Source organism: Poecile atricapillus, chromosome Z (genome assembly GCF_030490865.1).
Source record: "Poecile atricapillus isolate bPoeAtr1 chromosome Z, bPoeAtr1.hap1, whole genome shotgun sequence".
In the NCBI taxonomy this organism is placed as follows: Eukaryota; Metazoa; Chordata; class Aves; order Passeriformes; family Paridae; genus Poecile; species Poecile atricapillus.
In genome coordinates this window covers 3,123,028-3,147,716 of record NC_081289.1, presented here as the reverse complement: position 1 = coordinate 3,147,716, position 24,689 = coordinate 3,123,028, and the positions used below count along the sequence as shown (strand labels likewise).

The window sequence follows — 24,689 nt, the reverse complement described above, 5'->3', positions numbered from 1 at the left end:
ACCTCAACATCAGTCTTCATCTCTAGCCCTGCCTTGAAGCTCATTGTGTCAAATGCTGCTTTAGATTGCTTCTTTAATTTTATATCTCTTTTAAATTAACTTTGATATGGAAAGGAGCTGATTACTGATTTTCTTTTCTGCTGCTGAAACTCATCAGAATGTTCTGGAGAGAGGAACCAAAGGCCGTTGCATGGCTGCATGTGGGTAGCTGGGTAATCACTTTGAAGTATGGGGTGATTTTCACTCCTTTCACTTTATCTGGGGTATCTTCCATGGAGGTTTCCTCAACAGACGCAGACCTGGCTACCCAGGGTCTGCCACCCACCTCTGTTGGGAGGGGATGTAATGCCATAACCTCTGCTGACTGCACCTCCATGGAAACATTCCAGGATGACAAGCTTAGAAATAGTGCCTGGTTCTACAGGAGACAGCCTGGGGTGTCCTTCCTGGTATTCCAGAAGGGCACAAGTCCCAGATCTACCAGCCCCATTCAGGTGTCTCTGAAAACTGAGGTCGCCCCTGAGGACTTGGTTAAGTTCTGTAGCATCTTAGAATTGTTTGTGCAGTGGGAGTAGTGCAAGGAGCACAGCATCCTCCTGCCTCCCCAGACCCCTTTGAAGACATGGATCTTCATCCTGGCTTCCTAATTCATCCTTAAGTGGTGACAAAGAGAATTAAAATGCCACAGGATGCTCACAGCCTGTTTGCTCTCAGGACTCCTGCCTCTTCCACAGAAAAGATGAGGAATATTTCTCTCCCAGACACATTCTGAAGGCTCCAGGAGAGAATTAATTCCAAAGCCATCTGTTTCTCATGCATTCTGCCAGCTATTTATTAAATATAAAGGGTTTTTTAGACCTCTTCAGGCTTAATGCTTGAGGCCAAATTTGAATTAACATCATTTCATATATCATCCTCCAGTGGAGAGCAGTTCTGTGGAGCAGGAGGGGAAAGAAAAGAAAAAGAAACATCCTTCAGGAAAATATCCATTTCACTTCATTCCTGCCCATACATGAAAACATGATGTGGTGAAAGCCAGTGGAGATGGCCTTGCAATAAAACCTTGGCTCATTTAGTGATGCACGAACTGGGGGGCTGAAGGGGGTGGAGATGGTTTTTGAGTGGCTTCTGTATTCCAGGTAACTAGAAATCAGGTCAAGAAGAGCATTTTCCAGGGAAAGAGAATGAAGGGCTCCAGTGTGATCACAGCTTTAATTCAGAGCCAGATGTGAGCTGAACCCAAAATCCCAGCCAAGTCTGGAAGACTCCCTGGAGCCCTCACAGTCTCACAGGGTGATGATTTCCCTGTAAATGCTACCAGACAAAATTCCAGTTTGGGAGTTTGAACTGTGCCTCACCAGGACATCTAGGAACTAACATGACAGTAAAACTCCAGAGGTCAGAGAAAACACCTTACTGGTGTTCAGCAAAGTCCCAAACAGCACGTGGACACTCCTAATGGTGCTTAGACAGCAGTCAGCAGCCCAAGCCCTCCCGCAGCTGATGAACGTCCTACCAAAGTCAGACTCCTCAGGGGTTGTAAACTCGGAGTCGAGACACAAAATCTCCTTAGTCATCTAAAGCTCATTTTCTGTGCATGCCCAGACAGCCTTCCCTAAGCTGTCAGCTGCACCAGGGATCTTCCAGGGGCAGCATTCCGGGGGCTGTCACACTGCTTCCCCAGCTCTCCCGCCTCAATCCCCAACCCATCGCCGCTGCTCCCGTTTGCCATCACTGAAGATCGAGTCACTGCAGTTGATGGTGCTTCAGGCACCATTTGGTCCATTCAGAAGCCAATGCCTGCACTTTGCCAGCTGATTCATTCCTTGAATTTCACTGACTGCATTGACTCGACCTCCACCAAGGACAACAGGGACCTAAACACGCGCTTGTCACGCAGGCAACTGCCCTGGAAATCCTAAAATGAGACAAGGTGGTGACAGCCCATAATGGCAGGTGTTTAGGGCAGCCAGAGGAAAATACAAGAAGGCCTCCCCAGCACAAGAAACCAAGGTTCCTGTCTTCTGTTACCTGCCCCAGGAGTTGTCGTGGTGGCTGCGTCTGGGACCGTGTCTTTGCTGCCATTTTGCAATGTCGGGGTGGTGGCGAGGGACGGGGATCCAGTCAGAGGGGTAACAGAAGTGCCGGTGCTTCCAGAACTGGTGGAAGGGGTTGGTCCCTGGACTGGAGAACTGGAAGAAGAAGGAGGCTGCTTGGTATCACACGGGGGAGGAGAGACAGGACAGTCCTTGGAGCTTTGGGAAGGGTCAGTCCTCGGCACTGTGGTGCTCACAGTGGCGTTAGGCAAATGACCCAAAGGCTGGTTTCCCTGAGGCTGTGTGCTGGGAGAGGGTGTGCCAACAGCCCCTACAGCTCCCGGAGGACTGGTTGCATTAGTGACAAGATCTTTAGCAGCGGTGGTCTCTGAGCTTCCTGAAGTGACTGTAGCACCACTGGGCTGCTGGGAAGTAGTGGGCTGTGTAGCAGGGGTGGTTTTGGGGGTGGTGGCACTCTGTGAGGGGCTGTCCTGCCCTGGCGTGTGGGACAGGGTCATGGTGGTAGGTGATGTTGTCCCCGATGCTGCGACCACTGTGCTCGGTGACGACGCAGAGGGGGACGATGACTCTAACAGTTTGGCAGTGGTGGGGCTGCTTTGAGCAGTGGTGGAATCTGCCACAGTTGGCTGAGTGGCTGCTTCCTTAGTGGTGGTGGCAGTGGTGATTTGGTCTGTGGTAGGTGATAATGCAGCGGTGATTGGTGAGGTCTCTGCAGCGCTTGCAGATGTGGCCACTGTGGTGGTTTCTGTGGTCATGGTGGACGGGCTTGTTGCTGGGCTTGCAGAATCTGCATCTTCCTGAGAGCTGACACCTGGGAAAAGTAAAAATGCCAAGGTAAATGCTGAACTAAGGAAACTGCCCTTGGTTTCCCCTCAGAACATGTATTTGTAGAAGTAAACACTTGGCATAAGCCACAAGTCATTCACTCAGGGCTTGCCTTGTGCTGTCCAAAGTCGTATCAAATTCCACGTTCTGGTACCATTGTGTCCAGCAGGAAATAGAGCAGAGGAGTTCAAGAGGAACCTCCAAATGTAGTCAAACTCACAGGACTTCAGAGCAAGAGCAGGAGGACAAGACCTGCTGGGTCTCAGGACACAGGTCTCCCTCAGATGGGAGGTCCACCAGCTTCCATGCACAGCCTGCAAGTGGTCCCCAAAATAAAGTAGATCCAGCCCTTGTAAAGGGACAGCCAAGGGATGCAGAGACTGCAATTGTCCAGCCCTGTTATGAGTGTCTCCCACGTCCCTGAAGGGATAAGGTGACACAGAATCACAGAATCATCAAGGCTGGAAAAGACCTCCAAGGTCATTAAGCCTAAACAATTATCTCACATTATCACATGCAAAGAGATCTGTGTTCGGTTTCTGAAGAATACTTTAAATTTTCAAATTTTGAAGCTGTTCTTCAGTGGGAGATGCAGCTGGAGGACAACTCAGCTGACAAGGGAGAACTCTCCCACAGCAGAGAGCTCTGCAATGTGCTGCAATGCCAAAATGGGGTATTTTCACTGCTAAACCAGTACAAAAACCTGGGTCTATTCTTGTGTTTGTTCCACTGTCTATCCAGTGTTTGTAATCACTGCAGGAGCTCCATCAGTGGCCACAATTTCCTCACATGGTGACCACCAGTTCTGGGCTCTTGCTCAAATTCACCCCTGGAAAGTTTGACCAATTTTTCACTTTTCAGTGAACATGGGCTGAGCCACTTTATCCATGGATCCCTCTGGAGTTAAGGCAATGACCTGATTTGGGGAGAAGGTTCTTCCATTTGGTGACTGTGCAGAAGAACTGCTACAATTTTTTTTCCCCATGAAGCACTCATACATTACTTCCAACCCTTCAAAACAGGAGTCACACTTCCAAGGATTGATTTTTAGCCTAATGCTGCTCTCCAGAGATCTGCTTTGCTCCTCTGTGCTGGCACACAGGCAGAGTATCTTCTCTTATACAGCCTGTCTGTTGACACTGATTGTGCATTGAAGATCTGATGAAGCTCAAGTTTCTGGTGGGAAAATTTAGCTCCTCCATGTCAGGATCTGGCTTGAGAAGGACTCAGGAGGTGGGATTTGGGATGGGGAGGCTGCAACAAGTTTGAGTTCCTGTGGAAACTGCCTGGGGACAGAGTGGGTTTGGAGGAGGCAGAGGAGCTACAGCTGGGCCTTGCATAGGCATCCAAACAGGGAATGGAATGGAATGGAATGGAATGGAATAGAATAGAATAGAATAGAATAGAATAGAATAGAATAGAATAGAATAGAATAGAATAGAATAGAATAGAATAGAATAGAATAGAATAGAATAGAATAGAATAGAACAGAATAGAATAGAATAGAATAGAATAGAATAGAATAGAATAGAATAGAATAGAATAGAATAGAATAGAATATAGAGAATATTTCAGTTGGAATGGACCTACCCTGATCAGGTCATACATCTGCCTGACCATTTCAGGGGAGTCACAGTACCACAGACTGATTTGCATTGGAAAGGACCTCAAAGATCATCTCATTCCAACTCCTCCTGTCATGGGCAGGGACACCTTCCACTATCCCAGGTCCAAGTCCCATCCAACCTGGCCTTGAATGTTTCCAGACATGGGGCAACCACAGCTTCTCTGAGCAACCTGTGTCAGGGCTTCACCTCCCTCCCAGCCAAGAATTTCTTCCTAATGTTCCATCTAACCCTGCTGTCTGTCACTTTAAAGCCATGACCCCTTGTTGTGTCACTCCATGCCTTTGTGAAAGTTCAGATCTCCTCCCAAAATATGGTTTCCCCACCAGCCACCAGGAGCAGCCACTCTTCGAAACACAATCAAGATGTGATTGCAACTGAAAGTAACAGCATGAATTATTTTAGGAAACACTTGGCTTGTGAGAAAACATTTCCATTACATCTGCAGGAAAAGGGCTTTTGTGGAGATAAATCATATTTCCTATGGGCTGGCCACTGTCTGTGGGATAAGAAGAGGTAAAGAAGTAAAACATCATCACAAGGTGCTGACAGGTAAGTGCCAGGTGCTGAAGATAGGAGGGAGTTTTGATCTATCACCTCCTTAGCTGTGTTATCAATCTGTGTGGCTTGAATTGTCAGCCACGGTTGCACCAAGCTGGGGAGAGACCAGACATCCAGTGAGCCACAGAACGGGTCTGTCCCATAAATAGGGTGTGAAAGTTTGACAGGGGGCCTGACAACAAAAGAAGTACAAAAAATATCCCCTAAAGGTAGAAACAATACAACAGAGACATAAAAAAAGAAAGGGTTGGAAGGAAGGAAGGAGGAAATCCCCCACTGCTCTTGTTTCCTCTTCATGCCCCAGCCTCATCCCAGAGGGGCAGAAATTAAAGGCTCCAAGGAGAGGTCAAAAAGACAATTCAATTCAACTCGGTCCAAGGGAAGGGGACAGGACCATGCTTTGGCTCTAGGCCAGTCCTGGTGGCCAGCTGGGATCACCCTGTGATCTAAGGAACCAGGATCCCTGTCCCAGTACTTCCCTGTCCCACCCTGGGGAGATACAGATAGGATGTTACCACTTTTAGTAAAAAACTGAGGGCAGAAGTCCAAAGCAAGGGGCTGTTCTGCTGATGGAGAGATCTGGTGAGATCCTCCAGGCTTGTCCTGGCTGGGGTGGTAGCAGGGTCTTTTTTGGGGCACACAGAATGACACAGCCCCAAAAAGAAATTACTTTTTTCATTACTTTGAGAAGGGAGAAGAATCAAGACTCAAGCTGGTGCCCAAAAATCTCATTAGTATTTTATCTTTCTGTATCTCTGCACCCACTCCTAGTGTTCCTCTTCACTAAGGTCAAGAGATGTTAAAAAATCCATTTATTCTTCCTCATTACGCAAGGATCAGTGATTTAAGTGGGATCAAGCATCACGAGCTGGACCTGCAACACACCACTGGAGAGGAGCTGTGGGTACAGCTGGGAGAGATCCCCTCCCACAGAGGAGCAACCACATTCATCCCCACACCCCTCCTGCAGGCTTTTGGGCACCTTTCTGTCAGCAAAATTTACCTTTTCTATCCTGCTGCATTAAATTAAACTGTTTTCTCAGCACAAGGTGCTGCTGCAGTCACAGGGCTCAATACCTTCCTGCAGTTTTATTGCTCTGAGCTTAATGTTGTTGTTTGTCCAGGGACTCTGTCTCACTGCAGCTTTGGGAAAAAATGCATTTCATTTAGAAAAATTACATTTTTTTTTGGTGTCTTGCAGGATCACCACCCACAAAAGACCTGTCTTAGGCAAACCCATTGCAAACTTAATTCCAAAGCAGAAACAACTGCAGAACAAGCACCACAGTCCCAGGAGTCACTGTTTTCCTTCCACATGTACTGTATCTCTTTCAAATGCCAGAAAATGTTTTTTTTTTTTAATCTCTTCCTCCCTTGCTGGCCACCTGTGCCAAATTTCAGTGGTAGACTCAGGGGTAATGACTGGTAACGAGCCCCTGTTTGCCTGGGCTGGGAGCCAGTATTGCCTGACAACTGTCCCCAACACAAGAAACGAAAAGGATCTGGTTGAAGGAGGAGAAAACCTCTGTTAAGAACAGCCAGACAGGACAGGATTATGTCTGGGGCCTGTTCAGCATGAAAATCACTCACAAAAGATACAGTAAGTCCTTTTGCAGGGAACAAGTGATCCCTTCACGCCGTGAGCCCCGGAGATAAAAGGATTTAAGACATCAATGAGAGAGGAGGAGGAGGAGGATGGAGGAGAGAACCTCCAAGTTATCACTCCCCTTACCCGGAGGAGACCCTTCCCAAAAGAAAGCCCAATTGAATTTCAACCAGAGTCCCTCAACCTGTTTTCCAGAAGTCAGAAAAAAACCATCTGCCCCTGACTTTCCTGGCTGCATTTTGGCACGCCAAGGACTCTTTTTTGCTTTCACTTTTCTGGACCATCACCAGTTCTACATTTGATGGAAGATGAGAGCAATTTAGCAGCTACCAGGGGTATTTTGACAGCACTCAGCAGCACTGAGACTAAAGGTTGGTCTGTTCTTCTCTTCCTGCATGCATCCCTCAGAAAACCCAAACCTCTGGTGCTGGGTGTGGGGTGGATCTGTGGGAGGAGGGCGCGAGCCTGCCACGCATCCGCGAGCTCGGCGGCCAAACAGGAGGAAATGAGTCCGCTGCAAAAACATGATTTCATGTCCGGATACGTGTATCCCATGACCAGGCCTGCGATACAGTGTGTGTGGGATGGGGACAGCCAGCACGGGAGACAACTTTCCCTTATTGCTAATTACCCAGATGGCCCATCTGGGAGGCTGGAAGTGCCCCTGTGGGCTCTCGTGGATGGGGATGGTGTGAGAGGTCTCTGGTCTGGTGCTGGTGGGATGTGAAAAGTCACCCAAAATGTAAAAGGAAAGGTGAGCTGCTTTGTGCCAGCACGGCTCCTCACAACTGCAGTTACAGACACAGCTTTGAGCTGCTGTGCACCACCTCCAACCACAGATTCGTGGAACCACAGAATGGTTTGGGCTGACAGGGACCTTAAAGGCCCTCTAGTCCAACACTGCCATGGGCAGGGACACCTTCCACTCTCCCAGGATGCTCCAACCCTTGGCCTTGAACACTTCCAGGGATGGAGTAGACACAGCTTCTCCAAGGGCTTCACCACCCTCACAGGGAGATATTTCCTACTAATATCTAATCTAATTTCCAACTGATATCTAATCTGGAGTGTCTCCCAGTTTAGCCATGCCACGGCGTGATGCTCTGTAACCTCAGTGCTGTGAGTACGTGGAATTTTGCAGGTTGGGGAAGGCCCTCAGAGGAGAAGCATTTTGGAAAGGTCAAGGCTTGGAGCGCAAAAAGAGAACCAAACAGGCTCAAAATGCAAAGTGAAAGGACACGTCCCGTCCATCCTCCCACAGCCCACCCAAAGCCAGCGATTAATTCCCTCTCCACGCAGCTCCTCTGATTAATTCCCTGCCCAACAGCTTCCTGCTTCCTATTTTGGTAACGCCTCCCCCTGCCTCCCCCCCATCCACCTTGTTGAAACAGCTCAGATATTGGCTGAAATTCTATTAATAGTGAGAAAAGGAAACTCAAAAGAATAACTTAGGAAATGGTGGGTGACACACCCCACGCCGGCGGGCTGAGCCCAGCTTGGAGCCTTACTCCAAGCAGCTCCTGCTCCTCCCAAGGCGGGATGAGAAAGCTAAGCAGCCTGAGCAACTCAGGGAAGGGGAAGGGATGTGAGCCAGGCCCTGAGGAAGTTCCTATTTTCCTCCCCTTTTTTGCAGCCTTTCCTGATTGAACAGGGGCAGCGGGTTGAGTTCATCAAAGGCAAAGCAGGGGCTGAGGCTCTGGGGGTGGCCCTTTCTATGGGGACATGCCAAAGTGACTGAGGAAGCTCTTGGACTTTCTTTGCATTGCAAGAAGCTCCTGGGAGCAAGGAGGGTTTTATCCACCCTCTGCAATGTGGCCGTGTCTGAGGTGCAGCAGAGCCCAGTCACTGCAGAGGACAGGAAATCTGTCACCTCCTTTTGAAACTGGGAAAGGGATCAGATTGGAAGAATATCACAGAGCAGTGTTATTTATCCTGGAATTAAGCTGGGCTATCAGAGCAAGTGCTTGCTTCACAGGGTTTTTAATTTTGCCTCTGCAGAGGCTTTCCCTTCCATCGGCCTGGGGATAGGTGGGATCCAAACTTCCTGAGCTGCCTGAGGAGATTTTAGTGAGGGATGTGGTACAAGGATGGTTTACACACCACCCTGGCACTCTCCATGTCTGAAGATGCTTTCCTAATGAGCATTACCCAACCTCTTCGCTGCCAGCCTCACCATCAGCTTTATGAAATGGCTTCACCAGGCCAGAAATCAATTTGGCTTCCTGGGTTAGAGAATGGGGAAAGGTCCAACAGCAGCTGCCAGAGTATTCTCCTCTAATCCATATCTAGTCCAATCACCCAGTGCAGATGTATCCTCTCCAAACCCCTGCCAGAATAAAAACTGCTGCAGAACCATTTTGATAGAATTGCACTGCAAAATGTTAAAGACGAGACCTAATGCCTGGGTCTAATTAGTGCTTCAATAACACTTGGGGAGGGGTTGCATCAAAGAAGTGTGGGCAGGTCAGGGGAGGGGATTCTTGACTGTGAGGGGGGTGAAGCCCTGGCACAGGCTGCCCAGAGAAGCTGTGGCTGCCCCTGGATCCCTGGAAGTGTCCCAGGCCAGGTTGGATGGGTCTTGGAGCAGCCTGGGATAGTGGAAGCTGTCCCTGCCCATGGCAGAGGTGTTAGAACGAGATGATCTTTAAGGTTCTTTCTAAACCAAACCATCCTATAGTTCTATGAAATGAGTGTATCTGGACTCTGATTTAAAGCCAATGGGTTTATTGCCAGCAGGGAACCTCCTTTTCCCCACTGTGAAAAGACTCTATTGAAAAAACTCTTCAAATTTAGATCGTGTGTGGAAGTGACAGTGAGAGCAAGGCAATAATGCTGACAAGTGCCCTCTTTGCTGTCAAATTGAAGGAATCTGCAGCCACAGCCTCTGCCCTGGAAACCCTTCCCAGTAAACCCTTTCTGCCTGGATGTGGAGCAGGGCAGGGGGAGGAAATGGATGTGCTTCAAGCTCCAAGCAGTTTTGCCTCCTCTCCAGACAGAGAGGAGCATCCGGGGCTTCCTACTCCACTGGCAGCCTGGAGATACCCCTCTGCAGGAGATCTGGGACATGTCCTCACAGCATTTTAGCATCATCTTGAGGACTCTAAGTCTGCAGCATTTTGCAGTGAGTCACATCCCTACAGTAGCCAAAAGGCCTTTCTGCTTCCAGAACTGGGAAAAATTCAAGTTTTCCCTATTTTTACCAGGTACAAGCAACCCTGAATCCCAACGAGCAGACCTCACGTGAGCTTTGGCTGCTTCATTCTCTCTGTTAGATCTGCCTGGCTTTATTTTATTCACACAACAGCCTTTAAACCTCCTTGGTTTCAACCAAGAAACCCACCTGCAGCCTGATACACTTTTCCTGCCAGGACTGCAACACATGTCCCCAGAACCCAGGTTTTGATGAGCCAGCATTTTCTGACTACAAACTTGCTTCATTAACAAATTCCCCATCAGCTCTTTCTGCAAGTGTTCGAGCCAGCTCAGCTCATCTGCTGTTTCATTTGGAAGTACGACAAATATTAAAAATAATCATTCCAAGGCACACCTCCCCACACTCCTCTTTCCCTGCAGCCCTGATTTGTCTCCTCTTTGCTCCCTTGGTCCCTCTAAACACCACATTTGGGGAGGCAGAAATGGGTTAATTTGCTGCACTAATTAATGACCAGACAGTGGGTTTGAGGGAGCAAGAATATCTCAGCATTCCTCACTCCCACCTTCAAAAAAGCATTGTCACACCAAGCTTGGACATCTTCTGAATTTCTCCTCCAAGTCTGGGGTTTGCCAGAAATTTGTGATCAGTGGCATTTTTCACTCAAGTGGACCCAGCTGGTCCATCCCAGGCTGTTCTGCATCCCAGGACCAGCTCCAGCCAGAGGTGAGGAATGCCAGCAGTGGGAAGTCCAGCCTCTCTTACGAATAAACATAGGACATCCTATTTAGGATTGTCTCCATGACTCTTCTCATGGAAAACATGTGGCTATCTAAAAAGTGGTGGGGTGCAGAATGAGACAGGAAGATCACTGTGGAAAACGAAAGCTCCAAAATCCTTCACAGGAGGTTGTCAAGGAGTCAACACAAACACACGTGCCCACCTCTATCCATGCAACCCACAGGCATTTTTCGCCACTAAGCCTGGAAATAATCCTCTTTCCATCAGGAGAAAGAGGGTATTTCCATCCAATCCATGATGGGATTTTAAAGGGACCTGGCTCCAGCCCTGCACCCTTTCCAGGCTGCAGAATGAGGATCTCTGCACACCTCAGTGTGTAGGAAATGGCACTGGAGCTGCTGGAGCCGAAACATGGGAAGCATGAGCCAAAAATGCCTCATGTCCCAGCCTGACCAGGCCCTTCAAAACACAGAATGGTCCCACGCTCCTGTCCTCTCCTGAATCCTCTATACCACCGGAGTGGAGCTATCCATGATGACCTTGCTGCTTTGAAGGAGGATTTGTGGGCTGATCACGAGAGCATCAATCACCCATCGCTGAAGGACACAGTGTCTGGTACATTTAGCCCTGAGACCCCTCTATTTCTGCAAAAGCCACACAGGGTTTTGGAATAAACTCAAGGTTTAGACTGAGTGATGGGCCAGAAAATCTCTCTGGATCAAGGTAAAGAGCAGGTGCTTTTGTCCCAAAGCAGTGGTTGTGAGTTGACAACACTGAAAACCACAGGAAAGCTGTAAGAATATGGAACTTTGTTATACACTGAATATCTGTTATACACTGAATTTTCTTCAATGTTGTAAGTCTTTATGATGGTCTTTCAGGATGTTTTTCTGTGAACATGAGCACTATAAAAGCCTTTTTTTTTTTTTTTTTTTAAGAAAAGGCAAATAGGTCAAAACTCTAGATTTTTCTGAATTTGGACAGGATTCTCAGATCCACAAGAAGAACCTAAAGGCTGGGACTGCCAGATTGGGAATTCCACCTTGATCACATGAGGATCCCACCCAGCTTCCCCATTTCTCTCTGGGGTGGAAGAAGCGTTGGAGAAAGCTCACCACCTCTCTCCAGGGTTGGGGCTGAGCCATGAGTTGATTCCAGCACTAAGGAGCTGTGGAGCTGTGGACAAAGTGGTGGGAAGGAGACCTTTGGAGAAGCCAACCCTATGAACTGCTTAGCCAAAGCATCAGCTTTGCTCTTGAGGGCTGAACTCAAGAACTGTCACATCCCAACAGCCCCTCCTGGGGACCTGACCTCCTTTCTCCAGCCCTGCCTCTCACCAACATCTGGGGACACACAGATTTATTCACTAAGACAGAGAATAAGTTCCTCCCTGTGCTTTTCACCCCAGAAAGATGAATCATCCCTTGCTGGCTTTTCCTGGAGGGCTTCAGACAGCTTGGGAAGGAGTGAGGACGTGAGCCCGCAAGACAGGAACTGATATTTATACAGCCTGACGGCTTGTCTACACAGGGGTACTCAGAAAAAATTAATCTAAAATTAAAAGGAGGTATGATTTCAGAGTGGATTAGTCAAAGTGCACGCAACCCACCAGGTGGCCACTCCTGTTCAGCTTTAAATCAGTCTTTACTGAATATAGCCCAAATAAAGTAAGTTAAATCAAATTAAAATCTCCTCAGCTCTTAAATATGATGAGGGGGAGCTGATACACTTTAGGAAAGTTAATTCAGGAGAAACTTGGTGATGGTCCCCACAAAACAAACTCTTAGATGTTGCACTGACCAAACAGGGATGGGGCACACCTTCCTCCCCAGTTGAGGTTGGCCTTTCCTAATTCCTGGGCATGGAAAACTCTGACTGATGTCAGATTTGATGCCACATTGTAGAATCATAGATTAGTTTGGGTTGGAACAGATGTTTAAAATCTTGTCCAACTCCCCTGCAATGAGCAGGAACATTTTCAACTAGATCAGGTTTCTCAGAGTCCTGTCCAACTTGGTTTTGAACATACCCACACCTTCAGTGGACAAAATGTGCCAGCATCTCAACAAAATCTAAATTGAACCTTGTTCAGTTTAAAACCATCATCTCTCATCCTACTGCAATAGACCCTGCTAAAAAGTTTGTCCCTATCTTTCGTTTAAGCCACCTTAACTACAGAAAGGCCCCAATCAGGTCTCTCTGGAACTCAGTTTTTCTCATTTTTTGCCATGGAGAAAGGCAGGACCATGAGAAGGCAGTGGAGAGAGCACCCCACAAGTTTTCAGGTGGCATGGGGGATGAAATTCCTCGCCTTGCTCTCCTCTCCAGCTGGCTGGGTCCACATTTGGGTTCATGCTGAGCAAGGCAGGGATGGAGCTGGCCCTGAGCTACTCATCCTGCCAGCTGAACCTTTGCCAGCTGGCTGGCACCAGGGAAGAGTTGTCACATCCAATGTCACTCAAGTTGGGTGCTGTGCATCAGCGACGTGTCTAGACTTTGTCCATGGGCAATGAGGGCCGCAAGGATCTTGTGGAGCAGAGCTCCTGTGGGTTGGTTGTGCAGCCAAAACTCCCCTCACTTTTTGTGAGTGTCACTATAATTTTTGCAGTGAGGAAGAAGAAAGGAGAAAATATTCCCTTTTTTGTGGAGGGGGCTCTTCCTAAAGGAAAAGGATCAACCCCAAGCACAAGGACAGACTACTGTCTTCTCTGGGACCTCAGGCTGACAAAGCCAGACCACAGAGAGGCATTAAAGCTGGTATTAGCAGCAGGGAACTAATGCCCAAACTTGTGCCATCAAAACCAAGGATGCCATCCTCAGCTGGAGGCTGAAGCTGCAGGTGCAGCACACAGGAGGTCCAAGCCACAGCCCTAAGGGGCAGAAAACAAGAGGAGAGACCCTAAACCCAAAAGAATAAGGAGACCTCGGCCTGGTGACAGGCTGCCCTGGTACAAGGGAAAACATGGAGACGGGTGAATGGAAGGTCAGTTTGTGCTGGCACACCGCGCTGCCGTGGTGCTGCAACACCTTGTCCCTGCTTCTTGCACCTCCCTTTCCTCTCCACCTCCCCTGAACACTTACAGCAGCAATTGCTCTCAGACAGCAGCCCCTGCCTGCTCCTGTCAGCGCTGCTGGTTGTGTGGGGAGGTTGCCAGTCCCCTGGGGCTGTGCTCAGGGCAGGGCTCGGACATTGCCTGCCTGTCCCAGGACAGAACGGACCAGCAGAAAAGAGATGGTGGGGACACGATAAGGCCCAGAGCCTCACCCTCCTTTGTGCACCCAGAACCTCAGATGAGTCACAAATCAGCCCAAATTTACGCCCTCCAGCCAGAAAATTTTCTTTTAACCTTTTCGGGGTCGCGAATCTCATTGCCTTCCCCAGCCCATCTCACACACCACTCACCACCAGGCCAGGGTGAGCCCAAAGAGGATGATCTGAAATATCTTGAACTGGATAATCCTTGTGGGTCCCTTCCAGCTGGAGATACTCTGTGATTCTGAGATCTTTGGTTTATTGACACTCTAAGTTGATGTGAAAGACACAGGTGATGCCAAGTGACATAGAAACCCCCTCTGAGAGGCACTGGTGACCCCCTCAAACATGCCAGCCATCCCAAGTAAAATTTTGAGTGATTCCTGGTCAAATATCATCCCCAGTTCTATCTGCTTTGCTTCTCTTTCAGTCTGTGCTGGAGACAGATTCCTCTGCAGGCACACCTGGGACACCTGCAAATCATCACTGACATAAAAGCTTCCACCTCACACCCCTCATCCCAAGATTTTTTGCCAAAGATAGATGTCAGGATCCATCCCTCCACCACAATCAGTCCCCCATGGCCTTGGCTAGCTGGGGTTACCGAGCCAGCAGCCCGGAGATTTCCTGTCAATGCCGTGAGGAGAGCTCCACATTTCCTTGGGATCCTTTGTGTGTCGGTGCTATTTTGGGTCCCACCTTATTTATTTTTTTTCCCTGCAGTTCCACACCCACACCTCCCTCAGGGTGGGGTCTTCCCAGATAATTGGGAAGCTCTATATATACACATGTGCCTGCTTGAGCATCTACATATATTTATATAGTGGAGCCTTCGGGCATGGACTGGACACGCTGGACTTGGCAGGAGGCTCGGTGCTATTCTTTAGATGGGGAGAGCCTCGGAAGGGAAGGACACAGCCAGCCCTCCCTCTTATTCAAAACTATTTAAAGACTGTCTGGCACTGAGTTTCTTTCCCACCAAATGGCTCCAGTGACAATCTGGCTTTACAGGCCCTGTGTAATCTGATCAGCTTCTATTGTTGGCAAATTCGTAATTGCCTCATTATTTAACTCTCCTGAAACAGTTAGTTTTGCAGAAAAAGAAATCCATTTTAGCTTTCTGTTCTGTTGTTTGTTTGTTTGTTTTATTTTGTTTTTCAGGAGCAGTGGGACTCAGTTTCCATTTGAAACACTTGTGTTCTTTGATAGCTCCTGCTCCTCCCTTCCTTAAAATAATAATTTAAATATTTTAATATTAAAATTAATGATAAAATAATGCTCACAGAAATCACTTATTAAAGGCACAAACAGTGAGAAACTACCTTTTCCAGTGTTATGCCAGGGCAGGACCCTCCAGCAGAGCATAATTGTTACCCAATGGCCTCTTAGGTGGAACGGGAAGCAGCACAACTAGAGGAAGTGTCCAGGGCCATGTTGGATGGGATTTGAGCAACCTGGTCCAGAGGAAGGTATCCCTGTCCATGGTAGGGGGGTGGAACAAGATGGTCTTTAAAGTCCCTTCCCACCCAAAACATTTTGCAATTCCATGTTCTAGGATTTACCCCCAGAGAGGAAGGATGCTCCTGTAAGCACTGTGTGCTGGCTCACCTCCTTGCTCAGCCACAACTCTCTAAAACAACCCTCATTACACTTGTCAGCCTCTCTCTGACTCAGTTTCCCCATCTCTACTCGCAAGAGGGGACAGATTTTGGACAGAGGATCTGTCTTCATTTACAGGCTGATCCAGCACCTTTCTAACCGGGGCCCCAGCATTGGTTAGGTGCCAGAGCAATACGAATAATTACTAATAGTAAATCCCATGGGAGTCTATTACATTATGGTTCAACTTCCTCCCAAACAATTGCTCCTCTTCCTTGCTTTGTGTGTTCTTCAAAAGAAGCGGCTGCTGTGCTTTAGGGCTGGGACACCAGCCCTGGTAAACACACACCCAGCGTTCCTGCTCGGCTGGGCCTGGGCAGCAAAAAGGAGATAAATCTGATTTGAGACAATCACCCTGCAGGCAGAAAAAACCCTGAGGGCTTAATGGAAATGGCAAAGTAGCTGCCCTAAACAGCGTTTGTCCCGTGGAGTCCCTCAGGGCACATTTATTCACTGGTTTTGGGATGATATTACTCAGAGTGGCAGTGAGAGCAAGAAATGTTGTGAGGAGAAGGGCCCACTGGTCTCAGGGCTCAAAACGTCTTTGTTCAGAGTGGTGAGGGTCCTGGCAGTGCAGGAGCACTCAGCTGAGGGAAGCAGGGATTTACTGTAGGCACATTTCTTGCCAGTGCTTGGACATGTTCCTGCTTCCCACCTGCACCGCACCACCCAAAACTACACAAAGGGAAAGATGGCCCAGAAATGGGAAGAAAAATGTCCTTGGCCCACAGTCAGCAGATCAAATTGTCCTTGTAAGGCCTACAGGGCATGGGAGCACCTCAATGCCGAAGGTTTAGGTGCAATATCAAACTCCTACAGGAGCTGGGAACCAAAATATCAAGTGTCCAACAAAAGGTCTGATGGTAACACAGAGAGGACATCCCAAATTGGTGTGAGTGGGCTTTGGGTGAGCTTTCTTGAGGTCCTTGGAGCCTCATTCAAACAGCTTGCTCTGCAACACATGCTGCGATATCTCTGAGGGGATTTTCCCCTTGCCAGGACCAGGAATTAAGGCCTGCACAACAAGTGGCAAAGTGGAGAAGGAAGAAAGGTCTTGCTTCTTAATCAGCCAACTGGCCTGACTTAATGCTGACAAAGAACAATGTCTATTTTGGTCATCCCTTCCAAGATGGAGCCTGCAAAAGGTTTAATTAGTCAATTAAAAGTGGCTTTGTCATAGGAGATGAGACACAACCGGGATCAGCCAGCTGGGTTCTTGGCTGCTGAATGACATTGTCTTTCCAGCCCAATGACCTCATTGTTAATGACTCAATAGGGGAACAATGTTGTCCACCCAGCAGCCCAGCAAGGAGTGAGATTCCTGCGTGGTTGCAGCTGAGCAGAAGAGCATGGGAAGTTGTGGGATGTCACTGGGTTGGGGATGCAGCACTCTGCCCTCAGTAGGTTTCAATGGTGTGGTTGCGTGCTGAGAAACTCCAGCAAAAAAAAAAAAAAAAAAAGTAATATATGAAACAAAAATACAGCACACAACAAGGGTCATACTCAGCTCCCCAAAAACTCCCTGGACAGGTAGTGAATTTTGAGCACAAAGAGATTTGCTGGTCAGGGAGGACAAATCAAAATGGTATCTAGAAGAAAGCAAAGCTTACAGCACCTACACCCAGGGTGGTCTGGATGGAACAGACCCTGTCCATGTCACCTTTTGATCTTAGAGCTTTACTGACATCTCCCTGCCACCAAAACATCTCCCTGCCATCAAATCCTTCTCCCCAGGGCAGTGTCTGGAGGCTGTGCCACAGGGAAGGCCATGGCAGGGCAAGGGAAGGCAGCAAAGGCAGCAGGAAGGAAGAAGGATCTGCACCCCCTCCCTGCTGCTAATCATCCTCTCTCCTGAGAGACACCATCAGGTCTGCAAGTACCAGGCTGAGATTCCACCTTGGAGGGGATCCACAGAGGTGAGTGGCAGCTCTGGGTGCAGGAGGGAGCTGTGGGGCTGGGTTTGATGATAATATCCCAATTCCTCTGCTCCTGGGGTGACAGAAACCGGGTCCTGCTTTGGGAAATGCTGGCATGTCAGCTTGGGAATTTCCTTTAGGAAACTGAGCTGGAGTCATGGTGGGGCTGGAGGTGGGAAGAGAGGGCAGGGACATGATGGGACCCACAGAAAGCCACCAGCAGAGCAGAGGAGAGAGAGGGAACTGAACTGGGATTCAGTGGGTGCTGCTGGTTGTAATCCTGGAGCTGGCAGTGGAGATGGAGTCCCTGCTCTGGTGAAGGCTGCAGCCACATGAACATTCCTGGCATGTTTGCAAGTGATCTCTGGCCAAATCAAAGCACGGCTTTGCTGCCAAAACTACCTGAAAACAGCATCCCTGATTACAGCTAGGCAGAAGAGACAGCTGAAAAATCCCCACACAGATTTCAAATGCTCATTTGGAAAAGCACAATCAGCTGTGCAAATATACCCTCTCACTGCCCTGAGCCCCATCTCATCCTGACATCTCTGGAAGTTGTAACTGGATAAAATGCTGCTGGACACCACTTAGAAATCAAGCCCTGAGCCTGCTGACCATGGAGGCAAGAAAGAGCTGAGCCATCAAAAGCAAATGACAACTTTTAGCAGTGCTCACTGATAATTCTCAGTAATTGATTGTTGTTCACTTTAAATTCTTAGCAACTAATTGCTTTAAATAATTAATAACTTGCAAGCCTATGTACTGCAGACACTGCTCTGTGGTGCAGGCATGCTCCTACTCCTGGTGGCTGAACCATCACAGAACCACAGGATGGTTTGGGATGGAAGGGACCTTGAAAATCATCTCCTTTCAGCCCTCCTGCCATGGGCAGGGACACCTCCCACCAGACAGAGCTGCACTCAGCCTGGCCTGGAATTGCTCTGCTTCTCCACCAGTACCCAGAGCTCTCAATGTGGGTCACAGTGTCACTGATGAGTGGCTGAAATGCTCAAATGGTACAAACCAACAGCACCAGGTCCTTTGCCCAGGAAGTTTCTGCACAGCAGAGCAGCCAAATAAATAGGACACGTGCTGGAATCCAGGCACTACATTTTGGGACTAAGGATGATGCAGCAGATGGCCAAGTCCCGTGCTGCTGCAGGACTCAAATTAGCTCTCCCAAACAGGAGTAGAAACACTGCTGGAGAAAAGCAAGATGTGGAGCAAATCCCCTTCTTGCAAACACCCCTGATGCTTGGAGGGCAGCCCAAACCTGTGATGGAGATGAGTTACAGCATCAGGATGTTTGGATGCTAGGCCCTCACCCCTGGGAAGATGGCTCAAATCCAAATCCAAGCAGATCCAAAAGCTGGTTCTTATTACTACAGAACAAATTCCTTATTCCTAACCTAGATTATCAAGCAGAGGGCTCCTCCTTTCCCCACTCTTGGCAGTTTCATGCCTTGAACAGATTGGGGAAATTTGCAGCTTTTTGGTTTTGGGGAGTCCTGAGAGATGCAGGTGGCACCAGGTTCTTGTAACAAGCCATTTCTTGCCTTTTGTGAGGAGAAAAATAGGAAATCTGCCCTCAGGCACAACTGTTCATCTCAGCAAAGAATAGTCTTGGTGCTAAAAGTGGGGACTGAGAGATCTGAGGGTCTCAGAAATAAACTCTAATAAATATTTCCTCCAATTATTCCTCCAATTCCTCTTCTATTTCCTTTCTCAAAAAATTCCTCTAAAAAATCAGTTCCTGAGGCAGGAATGCTTCTAATTTCTTCAGACATAGGCTGTGAGCAACTAATCTTGTCAGATTTGAGTGGAGACGAAATCTTATTGCCCCTTCTCTCCTGTCCCTCTATGGGGTGAGTGCCTCTGCTCAGACTGAGTTAAAATCCTTGCAGGAGCAGCTCATGGGCTGCACTTTTCTTACCCTTCCCCTCACTGTGATAAGTGACAGCCTTCAGGATGGGAGTAAATAAATAAATAAATAGATGAAGTGATCCCAAAAGCACTCTCCAAAATCCAGCTTCAAAGGCAGCTCCCCTACAGTGCCGCTCCTCCTCATCCATCCACTTTATCAACAATCCTCTTCCAGCACCTCAGGGTACCAATCTGGCCAGCCAAGACAGAGATAAACTCCTGCCCCAAAACTGCTTCTGAGCTGGATTAGAAGGGAACCTTCCCTGAAAGGCCAGCTGGGCTCGGGGCATCCCCCGGCTGCTGCTCCCAGGGAAAGCAGCTTTACATCCCTCCCCACATCGCTGCTGCTGCCCCCACAGAGAGCCCCCTCCTAATCAAGCCCCCTCCTAATCAGATTGGAGCTGTCCTACAAGACATATAAAAGGCTCTCACAGCAGACAAAGCATGGAGCTGCAACCCTCCTCCTCCTCCTCCTCCTCCTCCTCCTCCTCCTTTGGCGTGTCTGTCCCCCCAGTGTTCCCCATCAAACCCCCAAGGCACATGTAGCTTCTTTTGGTGGCTTCCTGACTTCTTTTATTTATTTTTTCATTTTTTTTTTCCCTTTCCCCTTGCAGTATTTTATCGGGATTGGCAGTGGGATTTTGCTGTGTGAGAGCACAGTGGAGATACGGAGAGTTGTATGCAGTGGGAGCACTCCAGAGCTGGGCTTTGGGCCAAACCACCCACTCTCCACAGTACCCCCATGAATTTCTCACCAGTAACCATCATGCTGGGGCTCTGCACCCATCCAGAGGCCTATCCAATTGTCCATGTCCTACAATGCTGGAAGCCTCTGCGCTGGCCAGGGATTAAATGTGGAGCCTCCTGAAGGAGCAGGAGCTGCTGCTGGGGCCAGGTCACTTTGCTTCCATCAAGGACGCTGACAAAATGCTGGAATTTTCATTCCTAACATGATCTGAGAGAAGAGCACTGATCCCTTGGTGTTTTCCTGTGACACCCAAACTCCTTTAAATGCCCAAAATTTTACCCACTGCAGCTATCAGGTATCCATGGCCAGATGCAGTAATAGGAACACACAAACAGGTGGATTTTTTTAAAGCAGAAAACCGTCTTTTTTCTTTCTCAGCCCATCAGCTTGGACTCCTGCGTTTCCCTCCCCAACCCTCTGTAAAGGGCACTCATAAATACACACACTGATCATGACATCCCCACTTCTCTTGCCACTGACTCAACCTCACATTTCTACTTTTCACCACCCTCCTGCCACTCCACCCTGCTTGAGCCATTTCCTTTGCCAGAATAAAAGGGTTTTTTTCCTCCTCAAACTGGCTGCCTTAAATCACCCCCAGCAACTGAAGCTGTGATTTGGAGAAACCTGGAATGGGGAGCGTGGACAGTGATGGGTGGCAGGTTGGGCAGTGATGGGCAGCCAACAGTGGGGTTTGTATTGCCCATCCTTGTCCTCTTTAGGAATTGCCCATCCACTACTGACCTTCTCCTGGCTGGAAAACTCCCCAGAAAATAATGTTTGTGGGGGGAGATGGTGAATTACAGGCCAGGCTTTGCTAACCACTAACTTCTCAGGAGCGTGGCCACTGTGGGATGCTGCTCCTGCCAAGAGCCTGAGAGGGATTTGGACTACGGAAATGCAGAGTGAGGGCTGCAGGAACCTGCCCAGGGTCTGTTAGGACATCCTCCACCTTGAGCTGGGACAAGCTGCAGCTTATCAGAGCCTAAACTGATGTGCTGCAGCAGAGGCAGATGTGTCCTCCCACTGGAATGGCTTTGTGCAGTGATGGCAGGAGTGGCAATCACAATCACCTCAGAATTATTCTATTTTCCTTCTTTTTCTCGCCTCTTAGACTGTTGCTTTAAACAGCAAAGTTTTGTTTGCCAAGCTTGCTGGGGAAAATGCCCTCATGTTGGATCAGCAAAGGGACACATCAGAACAGGCTGGATGAGGGGAATGAGCCACAATCCATGAAGGACAAATCTCTTCCTAATTTTTTGGAGACCAGATTTTATCGTCTAACACCAAAAAGATGATTGCAGTGAGACTAAACCCAACCAGGACACCCATGGCACTTGGGGAACTCGGCTTTTCCAACACTAAGTGGGGCTGCATTTGGATGTGAGACAAAACCAGGGCAGTCACTTAAAATAAGTCTTGTTAATTTTTGCTCCTCCTTAATTGCTTTCTGCCTAGGCTATGGGCAGATGTCCAGAGCATCCAGACATTCAGCATGGGATAGTCAGTTAGATAGTCAAACATTATGTGCATAAACCTCAGCTATCCACTGAAATTCCCTTCGCAGATCAAGGAGAGACACATTCAGCTGCTCCACCAACAGTTAATTCCAAGCTGTGAATACAACTGGAAACCGGCAGCTGAAAAATAAAATTGTTTCCTCTCCCATTTTAAACGGTAAAAGTGAATTTTAAGAGAACGAGTCCTGTTTATTTGAAACCCTCAAGGGACGCAGAACAATTCATTTCAGTCACTAACTCCATCTCAGATTGACGCTGGAGATTTGCTCAGTGAGTTGTTTAGCACTAAACTGAAAACTTTTCAGCAAAGTTTATTGCATTAGGTAGCCAGGTCCTCGGTTATTTAATGTTTCTTAAAGGAATTGTAAATGCCCTTTTGCATTTGTCAGTTCAACAGAAATTTCCTCTACAAGCAAAGAGTGATTTCCACCAATAAATCCTAAATTAGTTTTATTCATCATTACCAAGGACGACTCCAGAGATGCATAAATTAGAAATCAAAATAGAGAGGTCTCAGGCTATAAAATTCCTTCAACAAATATGTTCAGAGTGTGCCAGCCTGGTTAGAAAACACAGTTGAAAGGCAAGAGTGGGCTGTAAATCTCTAAGTTTTACAATGAGGAGAATCAGCCCTGGTTAAGGGATATAGCTATGAATTGTAAATGAAAACCATGATAAAAATCAAATCATTCAAGTTATGACTTTCTCCTTCTGTATTTTAAGTCATGATTAAAATTCATAATTTAAGCCACATCAATTTAAATCAAAGCACCCTGCCATAAAATGAGGTTTTGAACCCTTTGTGAGGCTTTAATGAGAAAAAAAGATCATTCTCCTGTTGAATGCAGTTAATGGGGATTTATTGGTGCCATTCGTGGGCAGGAACTGTCTTAGAAGCCCACAAAATCACATGGACTGAGAGCCTTGAGGGCTTTTTTTAGCCATCTGGGAAAATTTTAAGGAAACAAAATAATTGTCTATAATAGGGTGTTGCATTAATCTCTAAACTTTCTTTTTCCGCAGCATTCCATGTACTGAACAGGACAGGAAAATTTATTCGTTTTGTCAAAGAGATCAGCATCTCTCCTTGGCTTTTTGGTGTGGGAATGACCCTGGGGCTTGGGAGAGTGGAGGTGATGGGGAGATTAACTCCTGCAAGCTCAAAATTTGGGCTCAGGGCTGTGAATTCTCCTTTCTGTCTTCACAGCTGACACGATGCTCTGTTCCATTTTGCTTATATTTTGTCCTGGTTGTCTCTCAGTTGGATCAGGATTTCTGGGAGCCCCAGAATTGCTGGTTCATCCCATTTGCAGCACAGGTATAACAGATTTTCCTTGCCACACAGGATTTTGGAGTGTTTATGGCAATGCTGTGATTTGGTACAAACTTATGCGCCCATCGAATGAGGCAGTGGAGAGAACAAACATTTCTTAGCTTTGTGTCAAACCAGATCAGAGTGCTGATCCATCTGAAAATGAGACCAATATTAGAAGGCAGAAGCCAACAAAAAAGAAAATAAAACAGGAGGAGGCTGTTCTCTGCTTTTACTGTGTGTTGCTACTTTCTCTGCTTTGCCAAGAGAAACCCACAGGAACAAATTCTTGTTTATTTGTTGTTTTTATTCCTTCAGGCTCCAAAACCAAACCAGGTTGCCAGCAGAGAGTGATGGCTGTAAAAAAATGCATGATGAGAATACTGATTTAGAGTTCTGCAATCACAGCTTTCTTTGAGGCTCCTTATTAACTTGACTCTGCAAGCAGCAGAAAACTCTCTTCCCTTACCTGTGCTTCAAACATTTATTCTGCTGCTTGATAAAGTAGAAATGTCCAATGAGGACTTTATTGCTTATTTAATGTGGATATTAATAAATATATAGATAGATTAGATAGATGTAGATATAGATATAGATATAGATATAGATATAGATATAGATATAGATATAGATATAGATATAGATATAGATATAGATATAGATATATCGATATATAGATATAGACAGATCTAGATCTAGATTTAAATGCAGATCTAGATCTAGATTTAAATGCAGATCTATATAGATACAGATATATAGATACATAGATATATAGATATAGATATAGATATAGATATAGATATAGATATAGATATAGATATAGATATAGATATAGATATAGATATAGATATAGATATAGATATAGATATAGATATAGATATAGATATAGATATAGATAGATTAGATATAGATAGATTAGATCTAGATCTAGATTTAAATACAGATATAGATATATAGATATAGATAGATATATAGATAGATATAGATATAGGTAGCCATAGATATAATCTCGAGGACCTTGGTTAATTGATGTTGTTCCAGTATAACCACTGCTAACCAGATCTGTGCTGGCACAGAGCATCTCTTTAACTACTCTGCTTTTTCTCACAGTCAGAGCTCAGTATTTTGATAAGCAGCACATAATAGTCACCCTGAGAGCTCTCCACTTTCCACAGCCTGCAGCAGTATCATTTAAACTTTTCACTTTTTTTTCCCCATTTGCCTACGTGGTGGAATGCCTTATCTCGCCCTCCTGCCTTTAGACTCCAGGGAGCAGGGGAGGGAAAAAAAGTGGTCTTTGCTATTAGCTTTCAAAGAAGGACTTTCTCAAATAGAGTTTCTCCAAGCCTTTCTGAAGAGCCTTTCAAGTCCCCTTTGTCCAAGTTAGGAATTGGGTATTTTTCTCTTTGTCTGTATTCAGCAGAAGCCACTTAGAATAAATGTCTAACAAGGCTGTCTCCTCATCTCTCTACAATAGATCTAATATATATTTAAGTATTAGAGCTTAATTTCTAAGCCAATTTCTACCTCCTCCTCCAGTTAAATTTGCCAAAATCAATTAAGGCTGAGAGAGAAAATTTCAGCCTTTGCCATTAATAACTGAGGCCTTATTCTTCCACTGCAAAATGACCTTCCTTCCCCTTTCGCCACCCTCATCAGCCATGTGGCCTAAGACCAAAGCTCCCTGCACACAGAGCCTGTGAAAAAGCCACTGGATTAATCCAATTTTTTATTCAGGATGATAAGGATATGAACCAGACCTCAAAGCAACATCTAAAATGGGACCAATTCA

General features: G+C 47.0%; 1 protein-coding gene across 1 annotated transcript in view; it reads right to left on the bottom strand.

Annotated features, from left to right (window-relative positions):
• Nucleotides 1-24,689, bottom strand: part of LOC131573506 (podocalyxin-like) — a 42,813-nt gene that overhangs the window by 11,547 nt on the left and 6,577 nt on the right. Inside the window, exon 2 of the mRNA XM_058827516.1 lies at nucleotides 2,032-2,868. Coding sequence (XP_058683499.1) covers nucleotides 2,032-2,868 — 837 coding nt within the window. The remainder of the gene's footprint in view (nucleotides 1-2,031; nucleotides 2,869-24,689) is intronic.